The sequence below is a fragment of the Papilio machaon genome, chromosome 19 (genome assembly GCF_912999745.1).
Source record: "Papilio machaon chromosome 19, ilPapMach1.1, whole genome shotgun sequence".
NCBI classification, from domain to species: Eukaryota; Metazoa; Arthropoda; class Insecta; order Lepidoptera; family Papilionidae; genus Papilio; species Papilio machaon.
The window spans coordinates 2723732-2736171 of record NC_060004.1 but is presented as its reverse complement, the minus strand read 5'-3'; the positions used below and the strand labels follow the sequence as shown (position 1 = coordinate 2736171).

Here is a 12440-nt window from a genome sequence, read left to right as displayed (position 1 = left end):
AAAAAATTGTTACTTACAAAGCCACTTTTCGCTTTCTCATGGCGGGACATTTTTCTGTTGTTAACATTCGACCGCACCATTCTGCAACAAAATTAAAAAAAACATAAACGCTAAATGGAAATCAGTGGTCTCTGTTTAACCCTTTGGGTTACGGGCGTGAGTTATTGATTTTGTTTTAAATGTTATGTTGCTTTAAAATGATTTCTTATTTGCGACGGTTTAATTTAATCTATTGATCTGAGGCAACGAGAATCGGTTATCTTAACAAATCTCATTTACGAAAACGTATTCTTTTCCCCGCAAATTTTTTATTCCTGAATATACAGCAAAGATAAGATCTACAAAGATTATACATTCTGAACCGTTTGATTTAAACAAACTACCTTTCGCAAAAAAGATCCACAAGCTCACTTTGGATGAGATACGAAGATTCTGTCATCACTTCACCTTTTATCTCACACTTGTAAACACACGTTCGGCATAAGTTGTTGCACTAAAGGAATATGACTACTGAGATGCTTGTGGTTGTAAAATCGCTGGGAACCTAAAGTTATCGAATTACATTAGTTTAGAGAAAAGGAAAACAAAACACAGTCTGTTTAGATTGCGACTCTGAGACCGCATGGGAGCGTAGTTTCATGTTTCTCGTATTTTGGAATTCGATGAATTATTGATTAGATATAACATATTCTAGATCATTTACTATGTAATGTTTTTTTTTAATTCATCATCGTGGCCCGTCATCATCACATATTATGAAGTGAGAAACAAAAAAATATATGTATATAGAAATTGGAAGGATAAAATACTATGTAATAATGATCGTCACTATGTTTGTTTTTACCAACCAGCACCTAAATAGTATAGGTGTCTCTTTCAGATCACCCTAAATTTATAGTAAAATAATGCAGTTAGGTAAACCCTTAATATTGAAGAAAACGAAATTCTTACTTATGAACCCTTATTTAAGGGATGGTAGGTGAAAATGGCCATCAACACATATATTTTTCTTTAAAAAATAAGCTACTTGCTGAGGGAAGAGTATTAAAAGTTAGCTTGCTTCTATTTTGATCTTATATATTTTACGAATATTATAAATGCTAATGTTTGGATGGATGGATGTTTGTTTGTTTGAAGGTATCTCCGGAACGGCTCAACAAATCTCTATAAAATTTGGTATAGACTTAGAACACATAGGCTACTTATTACGATTTTTTTAATACCGCGCAGACAGAGTCGCAAGCCACAGTTAGTCTTTAATATAAATGATATAGCAGTGTAATATATAATGTCATAATATCACATTTTGCTTGTATATTTCACTATATTTTCCTATAAACATCTATATCTGATATCTGCAACAAAAACATATGTATATCTTCTTTAAAATGCTGACACACCAAAATGTATGGCTAAATTACCCATGAAAAATTACATTGGCAGCATTGTCCAAAGTTTGAATTACTCTTAATAACTTTGATTACTGAAAAATGGATTGTGTGGCAGCAAACATCTATACATCCATACATTAAAACTTTCACACTTTTAGGAAAAGTAGTGATGAATAATTTAAAAAAAAAGTAGTCACTGTCTATCACCTACCTTCCCATTATAATTGGTACAGCCGGTCCAGACAGACTGACAACAAAATTTTATTCATATGTATATAATATTAATTTTATTCAAATTTATTATAGATTCATACATTCAGTCATTATTTTAAAAAGTCCACCAGCAGCCAGTTAACAAACTTTTGATTAAAATGGAAAGTATAAAACTTACCTAAGTTATTATTAAGATGCAAAAATTTCTCAAAAAGCTTTTTATATTTACAATCTCTCTTTATTTTTTTTAATCACTTTATATATAGACGATTTACATATTCATTCATCTAGAATAATGTATTGAAATATAATAATGTAGAAATGTTTAATTTAATTTGAAACTCCCAACTTATTTTGAAATTAATACATTAATGTAATGATTTGCTTTTTGAAAATTTTTAAATTCTAATCGAAAACTGTTTAGTTTATATTACTCGTTGACTAATGTTTCCGAATTCCAAAGGTTGTGGCGCGCCAAATGATTTCAACATATTAAGGTCGGCACAAATAGAAGGCAAAGTTTTGACAACAGTTATAGTGATATCAAAATCGCTACATATCATCCTAAATTGAAATTAATAGGTAGGAAACTTCCTATTATTATGAGTTTTTACTTTTTGCGGCTTACTTAAACAGATTTTCTATCATAAAAAGACAAAAACATGATCGTAGAACTGCAAAAGTAGTATCATCGGTATAACCTAAACAAACATCAGAGATAGTGTGTTTTATCTTATTTTAAGATAAGGACTAGATAGTGAGTCTATCTTACCACTAAGTATATGCTGATTTATTTCCATACAATTCCGTAAACATCACTCTTTTGATAAAAACATGATAGATAACACAACAACGGTCATCACCACACATTAACTAGTGACGTGCTTTTCTTTTTTTAAGTCTTCGATTCAATTTGACTAGTGATGTACCCGCAGCTTGAATTTATTACGATGGAGTTTTTAATGTATAATAACTACACATGAAATAATAATTACTTTCAAATCTTCAGGCTTAACATATTTCATAGACTTTAAACAAATCCAGAAACCAAAACTGATTGGTCTTTATAATCTTGAAAACTTTTTGCATTCATGATAAAATGTTATTCTTAATTTAAAAATTTCTTTTGATCGTCTTTTCTGTTTTGTTTTCTTTATTCAATCTGTCATTAACTTGCCTTGGTAGCATTTTGCTGATTCATTAAAATTCTTTCAGGTTTTCCTGGCTCTACATTTTCCATCATAACCAATACAAAATTGCCTATTATCAACAATGGATAAAAGTCAAGATAAGGCGAAGAAATGCTTCTGTGCAAGATGTTTTCTTCCGGTTGAAGATGAAGATAAAGTGGACATAGAGGGACAGAATTTTCACAAGATTTGTAGCATGTGCTGTAAGTTAAAAAACAAACTTTTATGGTCTCTACTTTATAATGTAGTCTGACTTAGTCTTATCTACCACATGAAGTCTACTCAAAAGCTGTTTTTTTTAAATTCCAAACAGCTATTTCATCCTTCTCTTTTTCTTACAAATTTCCCCTGCTATGCATTGTATTTGGTGTTACTAAGCTTAATATTAACTTTCGCTTAACATTAGACCAGTTGCATGCTCTATCATCTCTTCTTGCTACTATAAACACATATTTCAGGCGTATGTCGAAGGATTCCATCAGCTGTGAAGATGTTCTATGGCCACGTATTCTGCAATGAGTGTTTCAAGACACATGTACTTTGCAGATTTAAAAATGATGCCCCTCACGTTCATTCTAATAGCTGGTGGATGCAATGGGCACCTGGCCCAAAACCGCCACAAAGTAAGTGAATGATTGGTTTGTGTGTTTGGTTCCTAAAATTTACTTTACTCAGCTCTGCTGTTACGTCGCAACAATATTGTTAATTTTTGCAAGCTGCAGTTTTTATCTAAATATATTTTAACCAGGTGAAAAAACTTCCCAAGACGGAAACACAACATTACCGAAAAGGTCGATTTGCTCACGTTGCTTGCAGCCAGTAGACGACGACAGTAAGGTTGAAATCGGCGGACAAAGCTTCCATAGCCAGTGTGCTAGATGCTGTAAGTTGTCTTTAATATATTATTAGCATCGTTTATCTTTTAACTGTATCCATATATGTCTAACTAACATACATATGTTAAACCTATATATATATAGTAGCTTGACTTGAGAGGACTACTATTTGTTTTAAGTAAAAGCTGTTTAATTTAACAGATTTCTGCCATGAAATCCCGACTTCTAAGCTCAAGATATATTATGGGCAAGTTTTCTGCGAAGATTGTTTCCAACGTCACGTTCTCAATCGTGGCAAGGACAATCCTTCCGATTTCTTCAAGCATTGTTTCGAGCACTGGCAGAACAATGCTTTTTTCGCTGAGAATATGCAACAATTTATGAATGGGAGTAGGGAGAATGCGCCCTTCATATTCATGATGCAAGGCCCCCAACCACCTTTCTGTCGTTGCGGCACTGGACCCCAAGAATGGTTCCAGCAAAATGAACCAAAAAAATGTAAGTAGGCGGCGGAACTTATCATGATTTGTATCATACCTAAACTCGAGATAGCTTTAGAAGTAAATTTCAATGGGTAATTATTTTAACGATGTAAATTTTTGAGTTAGAATTTGGCACACGTATAGCTCTCGTACTTGAGAACTTAGAGGTTAAGCTCAAAAATTTGGAAACAAACTTTTAAATCGAACTTGAGTCCACATAAGTTGAGATATCGCTATGGTATAATAGTGATTATTTTGTCTGTAGGTGCGTAAAGGTTGAAAATGAAACATTTTCACAGCACCGGCTACATATTCTACTGGCGGGGAGTCTTTCGGCACTTGTGATATATCATTTGAGTTTTGCACAGAAGTATCAGAAATACCAAGCCGCGCTTTTACAGAATCAGCAAATGAAGAAAATTTATCCGTAACCGCTGCGATGCAAAAAATTGAAAAGCTAACAAAATACATACAGAAAAAAGACTATACAACGAAAAATCTTTGCAAAAAATGGAAAAACTTTGTTGATTTCGATGACAAGGTTTCAATTAAGCCTAAAACTGATGAATCTATCTCCGGTTGGATCGATTTACAAGATCGTAATATGGATAGCCTAACACAGCAATGTCCTAAGTGTTTGTGGCAATGTGGTCCTATTTATGTTAACAGTGATTATTTACAGAATGAAATTGTTTGTGGAGATTACTGATATTTTGAAATAAAAACTTGTTGAATCTCCTTGTAGTCAAACTTTACTTTAATACTTATTTAATCTAAGATGACATGAAAAGACAGTACCTTATTATAAGCCTTCAAACGAAAAGTAGTAAGGCCGCCAGAGCCCAGTGCTCTTCAGGCTCGGTCAAATTAGAACTCGTGGGAGTTCTCCAACCGTAGGAAGGAAAAGTAGTGTGGGTATTAAAAGAAAATATTTATTTCATGAAATCTGAGTGCTCTTGGCTCAAGTGCTCATCAACGTGGTCCATTGTTGGTATCTTCAATCAATTGGTTCCTTTTATTTATAGGCATATTCATTATATTTGTTTTAAAAACCTGGCATTGAGTAAATACCGATAACGAATATACTCTGCATTATACTGGTACTATATTTGTCTCACATCTTTGACTGAAATCTGTTACTATTTTCCGCTGTTTACTCTTTGACAGCACCATCAACAACAAGTAAAATTGTAAAAAAAATAAATTCGTTTTACAAATTCCGTGAGATAGGTGTGGCACAACATTTCTTATTAGAAAATTAGATTTTACAAGTACAGAATTGACCGAAACAACTTAAATTAAGGAAGGATCAGTGGTAAGAACGATATTTACACTGAAGATATTGCAATTTCCTATGTTTCGGCATCGACAACGAAGGCGGGGTCTCTACTATACAAGTAAATAACAAACAAAAATCATGTACGGACGAAAAACCCCATCGACTTATCGTTCCACACCGTCAGTTTATTCACACTATACGGGAAGGTATGTAATATTTATTTCCAAGTTATTTTTGAATTCGTGTGAATACTAACTACAATATAATTTAATGTCAGGTCATCAACCAACCTTCGCTCATCGAAATCTGTGAAGTCGTTACGTCTACCATGGTATATGAAACCTATTTTACACGATGCATTTCTTCTCGACCTTCAGAGAGGCTCCTTGCTCACTGGTTTTGTTTCAATTGTAAGTTGTAAACATAATTTTTTTAATAACACAAATAGGTTACACCGACCAACATATCAGTTGGATACGAAATATTATGTTATACTGAATTTGTTAAAGTTCAACAATCACATGGTGCATCATTACAGTGTCTAGTACAAGTGATAATACAATCTGAAATATAAAAGTTTTAAACAGACATGATTTCACTATATTCTTTTACCTTTGTATTTTCAGTTCATAGCCCTCTTCACATTTGCTCAGAGCATATTTGACTTGTATTGTCTGGGCATGGCAGCACCAGGAGCAGTACATTATGGATATTATGTATTTAGTTTCCAATTTGTATATGTCGGGAGCGCCCCTGGTAAGATTTTTAATTTCTTCATTATGTACAGTCAAAGAAGTTTATTTCCCACCTATTTAAATGAAATGTCATGTGGTGCGGTGTTAAATTATAGCTGTTATGGTAAACATCTGATGACCAACCATTCTTGGTCCTAAGTTGAAATCTAATTAATGGACTATACATTATAAAAAATGAAGTAATGTAATCTTTCAAACTTGTACTTATACAACTGACTATAATTATTATAACATGTTTTATTTCTTTCCAGTCCGCAATGTATTAATTGTATTTTCATTGTTTTCCTGGATTGGATCTGTGGCTGTACTTATAACAAGTATTTTGCTAATTGTAGCCTTAAGAAAAGTGAGTACAATTTTATTTTCTTGATACTATTAATACTCTATAATTCAAATTCAACTCTATAATATAATCAAAATGAAAATGATCTGCCTCACGTGACAAAAATTCCTTTAAAAATTATTAATGATAAGAGTTTTATTCATATGTGATACATATAACTACACTATTTTACAAGTTGCATTTATCTCATACTCACAAATCATGTAGTTTAAACATTTTTTTTGTAAATTTTACAATTTTTTTTTTATAACATCTCATTTTCATTTCATTATTGCTGCCTATTATATAGCTAGTAAAGAATGGAAAAAATAAGGTATCATTTAGTCATATTAGTTTTCATAGCTTTCATAGCAATATTAATTTTGATGAACTAATCAGTGTTCTTTAAATGGTACAGTCAATTAAAAAATTACTATTAACTACCATATAATTTGACTTCAGTGACATTGTATTAATACATATTTTCAACCCTTCCATTCACTTTAAAAAAACATGTAAAATATTTATCAATATAAATGTCACGACTGTTGAATTGTATAATTACACTGCTAGTATTCTTGCACTGTGCACTTCAATCACAAGCATATATTGATGCCGGAGGCCTAATTTTAGTCCTCTTTTCCTTCCCGCTCTTTTCTTATAAGGAAAGGATGGGAAGGGGAGGTGGATTTGTTGGAGGAGAAGATGCATAGAAAGGTTAAATATTCTCTTTTTGTGTGTCTCCTCCTTCGTCGATTGAGGGTAGGCAACGAATCTGCAATTGCGAATGTCTATGGGCAGCTGTCGCTTCGCCATTTCGGCGAATTCATGTGTCCGCTTGCTCGTTTGCCACCTTGTAATATAAAAAAAAAGCATGATTGTAATAAAGTTAACAGTAAATACATAGTAAATTGAAGTACATACTATACTTTATTATCACAAGATTTAACTCTGATTAACTCAATTTGCCTTTAAGGAATATGAGAAGAAGATAGTGCCATGGTTGTACACATTTGGTGTGTTTATACTGTTCCGTACAGTTGCATTCATATTTGCTGCAATAGTCAATGATATGATATTCTCGTACAATGTCCTGATGTGCCTCTGCTGGGTCGTTTTCTGTGTTGTGGGAGTGTACGGCTGGCTGCTCGTCTATAGTCTTTATTTAGAATTGGCTGATTTGACCAAGTTGGAAGATTTGGCTCATTTGAGGGTGAGTTAATTTTTATTATGTGGGAGTAAATCTGTTGTAATTTCTTTTATTGTTTTGTTCCAAATTTATTTAAATTGAATGCTTTTAAATTATGAAATGCAGAAAAAGATGGATACAAATGACACTTGTTAAATTTTTTTTCTCATGTATATGTGTTTGAGTTAGCAAAAATTTTAGTTTTTTTTTATAAAATCTCAAATATAATCTAAAGTAACTAATTTTAACTTTTAACAAGTAAAATTTATACATTAATTGTGTATAACTCTTACTCAATATACACCGAGGGAAGCTTTTATTGACAAGAAGTGATAAAATCCTATGTTAATCAATATAATTTTCAGATGGGCACGATGGCGTCATTGAACGCATCATTAGCAGGCTCTAGACCCACGACACCGCACAGCACGGTGTCCACCATGCCAGCATCTCAGATATGATGCGAGGAGCCTGACAGCCAACAGGCTGAGGAGGCACAGCCTCTCACATCGGATGGTGGGTTTGAGACACCAGTGTAACACTGAAATTTTAACTGTATATATACATTGCATATTCTGTAATCCTGTATTGCCATCCCTCTTATGACTTGTATTGGAATATATTAATCCCTCAAAATCTCTTTGAGAAAACATAGATAATATGTGTCAATACATGTTTCATGTTAGTCGAAACTTACAGTGACACTTGATTTCGAACACTATCACTATCTCATTCTTTCAAACGTGATGATGGGATGACAATGTGATTGTAATTGAGGTGTAATGACTGTGGATTTCCTGAGGATTATCGAAACTTATTTACCTTATGTATGTTAAGATTTTGACTTAAAGGTGAATATACACTAGAGCATTTTCTCAAGCATTTCTATGTAATGTAACGTTTTAACGAATGATATGATACAGGTAAAAGCATAGTTTCCAAAGCACGTCTGGTTCGTGAAGGGTGATACACAACAACATATAGAGCGGCTCATTTTGTTACAAGTAAATGCTCTAGTCTATACCCACCATTACATTTTAATTCTAACAAATCAATTAAGGGATTTTTCATATCAAATTTTGGTCTTTTGTTTAAAAATTTACATATTTACGTATTAAATTTACATGTAAATGTCTATACTTGATTTATAAAGGACTGAATTTAATAAAGTCGTACAAAATAATAGTTTTAACTTTGAAATATTTAAGAATATAAGTGTATTTAAAATGAATGTACAATCAATTTTAGACGAGTTTTCACTGCAGTAGGTACAAAAAAATTGTCATACTTCTGTATCTTTGATGAATATGTTTTTGTACATTTGGCAGTAAAAACTCACCATTATTTGTACTGTATATTGTCTTAATATAGTATGGCTATTTAGTAGCTAATATTTTATAATTTAAATTTAAAAATATATATTAAGGGATATATTTTTAAACTTAAATTATTTTAATGAGCCCTTATTTTGTTCTTAACATTTCGTCCATTAATTTAACTTTTAATTAATTGTTTAAGAATATAGATTAACTAATTAGTAGGTAGAATATAAAGTAAGTATTCATTCCGTCGATGCCTTGAATCTCGTTTACATTAAAATTTATACAATATTTTGATATGGAATAACAATTGAAAATACAAATTATCTAGAAATTAAAATATAATAATACAGTCAAAATCTGTTATAACGACATCGAAGGGACTACTCATATTGAGTCGTAAAAACCGATAGTTGTAACAACCGGTGACAGGTATTAATAGGAAAGATATGTAATAACATTCAGCCAGGACCTTTGATTTTGGTCAATTTAACCGGTATGTTGTTCTAAACGATGTCGCTATAAACGGTTTTGACTGTAATTTAAAAATATTATTACGTTTTTAATACAAAGTTTTATATATTGCGTAGTATTTAATCACTGTCTAACGCAATTTAAGCCTTATCTTAATAGATTTATGCCCGAATACTGAAACGCCACTTAAATATGTAAGAGCGTCTTAAATTATAAGACCACGCTTAAACTCCAATATGGAATTTTCGTAAGTCAGTTAAAGACGCATCTCAACTTTGATGCCACTCAAGTCGTACCATGCTTAAAGGCCACTCAATATCACATTTCTTATACTGGATCGTCACTCAACGACATTTTGCTGTCAAAAGAACTGTCATGTCGACTTAAGTACGCCAACAATTTAAGAGTGGTCGCAGGCTATCTTAAAAGTTAAAATCTAAGGTGTTAACATGTCTGCTTCATCATAATCATCGCATTCGGACAAATAAAATTCTCATGTCACAATGTTCGTTCCCGTACTCCTCTGAAACGGCTTGACCGATTCTCATGAAATTTTGTGAGCATATTCAGTAGGTCTGAGAATCGGCCAAAATCTATTATTCATACCCCTATAAAGTTTTTTTTAACTGCGCACGAACGGAGTCGCGCGCGACAGCTAGTATTTATATAAAAATGCCGACCGAACGAGAATATATCGAAATCGCAAATAGGTTTGTAGCGACATCTGTCTGCGCCCGCTTAAACTGCTTAAAAAGTGTCTTGATGATATTATGATTTATTAAAATTTTATTAATTTAAACTTGTCAAAACATAACGCCAGATGCTTTCCATTCTACAAAAGTATGGTAAAATTTTTTATTTTTTTTATTTAAAAATACTTTAAACAGAAAGGATATTTTTTAACAACCTTCTTTGATTTTTGATTATTTAGTATTTTTATTTTAAATTTCTTTACTATTTGGGAATGAACACGTCTTACAACTATAGGTTGTCCAAGCCATGCTGCGTGAAACGAATACGTAAAGTGAATTTTAAGAAAACGTAATCGAGAACAAGTATTTTTTACACACTCTTTGACCGAAAACAAAGGATGTTGCCATGACGTAAAAATAATACGTCTACTTACGGAATCACGCGCTTACATGTCTTGATTTGCGTTTGTGTATACCACTTAAATTTTGACGTCTGTTAAATTGTAAGCAATGCTTACGAAAGGAGATATTTAAGTAACGTTTCAGTATTCGGGCATTAGAATATGATTTTATGTAGCATGTTTTATAAAATGATTTTAATGGTTTTTTTTTTATTTATAAAACAATTTAATTCATCTCAAAGCCAATATTTTTTTTATTTATAGGTATTTTAATATTTGTAATTATTTAGTTTTGCAGATAAAAAATTGTATTCAATTTAATTTGATTACATTTTAGAACAAATTTGCGTGGTCTAAATTTATTATTATTTATTATATAATATATTAATTTATTATAAGAAACTTTGTATGTTACACTGATCTCTATAAATGGATAGGTGATTGCTTGGAAATGACAGTTTTGACTTCGTTCCGATTTAAATGCGTGTGTTGATATCACTGACAGTTAATTCTATCTCTATTATTAGTTCGAATTCTCACCACCGCTATCGTCAGCGCCAAAGTGGCGAAAATCAAATAGGCACAAAATAAAACATTTTATAGCCTTTCCATTTATAGATGGGTATTGTTGGGAGTAATAAATTACGAAATAATATAAGTATGTTATCAAATTAAGTTTAAGAATACACGAAGCCGTCCGATATTTTAAAATGATTTATGTAAGAAATTTTATAATTGGAATTAGAATAAATGCAATTTTTAACTTGCAATTTTCTTTTATTTAATGTTAATTATTAGATGTCGCCCTCGATTCCGTCCGCACAAATTAAAATACTTATTAAGTAGCCTATGTGTTCTTCCAGACTAGGTTCTACATCTGTGCCAAATATCAAGATCATTAACTAAAATAGAAAACGGCTAAAACACTCACGTACATTTGTCCGGTGTCAGTACTCTCACTGAGCGACGGGCCGCGTCTACGAAATAATACCACTCCCACTCACCCTGATGAAGGACCCCGATGGGCTCGAAACTAGTCGGTGCCGACACCGGACAAATGTGAGTGTTTTAGACCAAATTTTTATAGTTTTCACGTAGGTCAATAGTAAAACGATTAATTAAATTACAATATTTTATTATAACACTTGAAATGTAGACGTAAAAACATAGATTCTTTGTACATTATGCTATATACCTGTAATGTACGTACACCACGCCAGAGTTAACATTACCTCAGTAATCGTTGGTTTCGGAGACTAAAATCATAGCATTAAACATATCGTCAACAGAGATAGTAATATGTTCTATACAAGGATTTTTGGTCTCCGAAACCAACAATAAATATTAGAGCTTTATAAGCAAATAACAATTTATAAAAGCTACATATTTGGATATTATAAAGCTGGATCTTATCGACGACATAAATGCGTTACGACTAATCGTGAATTTCTGAGACCAAAATTCCTGTTAGTAGTAGGTAGTCCAAAATATTGTTATTTTTGTTTTGTTAAAAATAAGAGGGATGACGACATGTTTTTGATGAATATTTTGTTCTCAGAAACCAACAATAAGACAAAAGATAACTTACGATTTTGTGAATAGTCACAAAAAAGGTCATATTTAATACCACAACGTTAAATTGTCTAAAAATATTTAAAAAATAATTGTTACATCAAATGAATTAAAACATATTTTTACAATATTAATTTTAGTGATAAATAACAGAGTATTAATCAAACAAATACGGATTTTTAAACTAAAACAAAATTGCAGATGACTGATTAATAAAAATTGTAAGCTAAAACGACAATTCCAAAGAATATTTAGATATAAAATGATATAAGCGACATTTCATTTGCCAGATAAATGCTTACTAAAAGTATAAAAAAACTTAATA

General features: G+C 31.8%; 3 protein-coding genes across 3 annotated transcripts in view; 2 read left to right on the top strand and 1 right to left on the bottom strand.

The window, feature by feature from the left end:
- The window catches only part of LOC106721254 (protein diaphanous), a 28444-nt gene extending 25962 nt beyond the window's left edge, over positions 1-2482 (bottom strand). The window contains exons 1-2 of the mRNA XM_045682441.1: positions 2377-2482; positions 18-81 (exon numbers count right to left, since the gene is read on the bottom strand). Coding sequence (XP_045538397.1) covers positions 18-80 — 63 coding nt within the window. The 5' untranslated portion in view covers position 81; positions 2377-2482. The remainder of the gene's footprint in view (positions 1-17; positions 82-2376) is intronic.
- A 294-nt stretch (positions 2483-2776) lies between these two features.
- Positions 2777-4821, top strand: LOC106721281. Its single transcript, XM_045682614.1, has 5 exons — positions 2777-2997; positions 3253-3417; positions 3543-3677; positions 3832-4128; positions 4412-4821. The coding sequence occupies exons 1-5, from the start codon at positions 2877-2879 to the stop codon at positions 4819-4821; spliced, it is 1128 nt and encodes a 375-aa protein (XP_045538570.1). The 5' UTR covers positions 2777-2876.
- Positions 4822-5282: 461 nt separating this feature from the next.
- LOC106721255 lies at positions 5283-8302 on the top strand. Its single transcript, XM_045682530.1, has 6 exons — positions 5283-5597; positions 5669-5801; positions 6018-6147; positions 6398-6492; positions 7445-7681; positions 8023-8302. The coding sequence occupies exons 1-6, from the start codon at positions 5530-5532 to the stop codon at positions 8116-8118; spliced, it is 759 nt and encodes a 252-aa protein (XP_045538486.1). The 5' UTR covers positions 5283-5529; the 3' UTR covers positions 8119-8302.
- Positions 8303-12440: the final 4138 nt, after the last annotated feature.

Coding starts and splice junctions, on each gene's coding strand:
- LOC106721281 (XM_045682614.1), top strand. CDS start 2,877: ATGGATAAAAGTCAAGATAAGGCGAAGAAATGCTTCTGTGCAAGATGT. Junction 3,418..3,542: donor TGGCCCAAAACCGCCACAAA/GTAAGTGAATGA, acceptor TATTTTAACCAG/GTGAAAAAACTTCCCAAGAC. Junction 4,129..4,411: donor GCAAAATGAACCAAAAAAAT/GTAAGTAGGCGG, acceptor ACATTTTCACAG/CACCGGCTACATATTCTACT.
- LOC106721255 (XM_045682530.1), top strand. CDS start 5,530: ATGTACGGACGAAAAACCCCATCGACTTATCGTTCCACACCGTCAGTT. Junction 6,148..6,397: donor ATATGTCGGGAGCGCCCCTG/GTAAGATTTTTA, acceptor ATTTCTTTCCAG/TCCGCAATGTATTAATTGTA. Junction 7,682..8,022: donor AAGATTTGGCTCATTTGAGG/GTGAGTTAATTT, acceptor TATAATTTTCAG/ATGGGCACGATGGCGTCATT.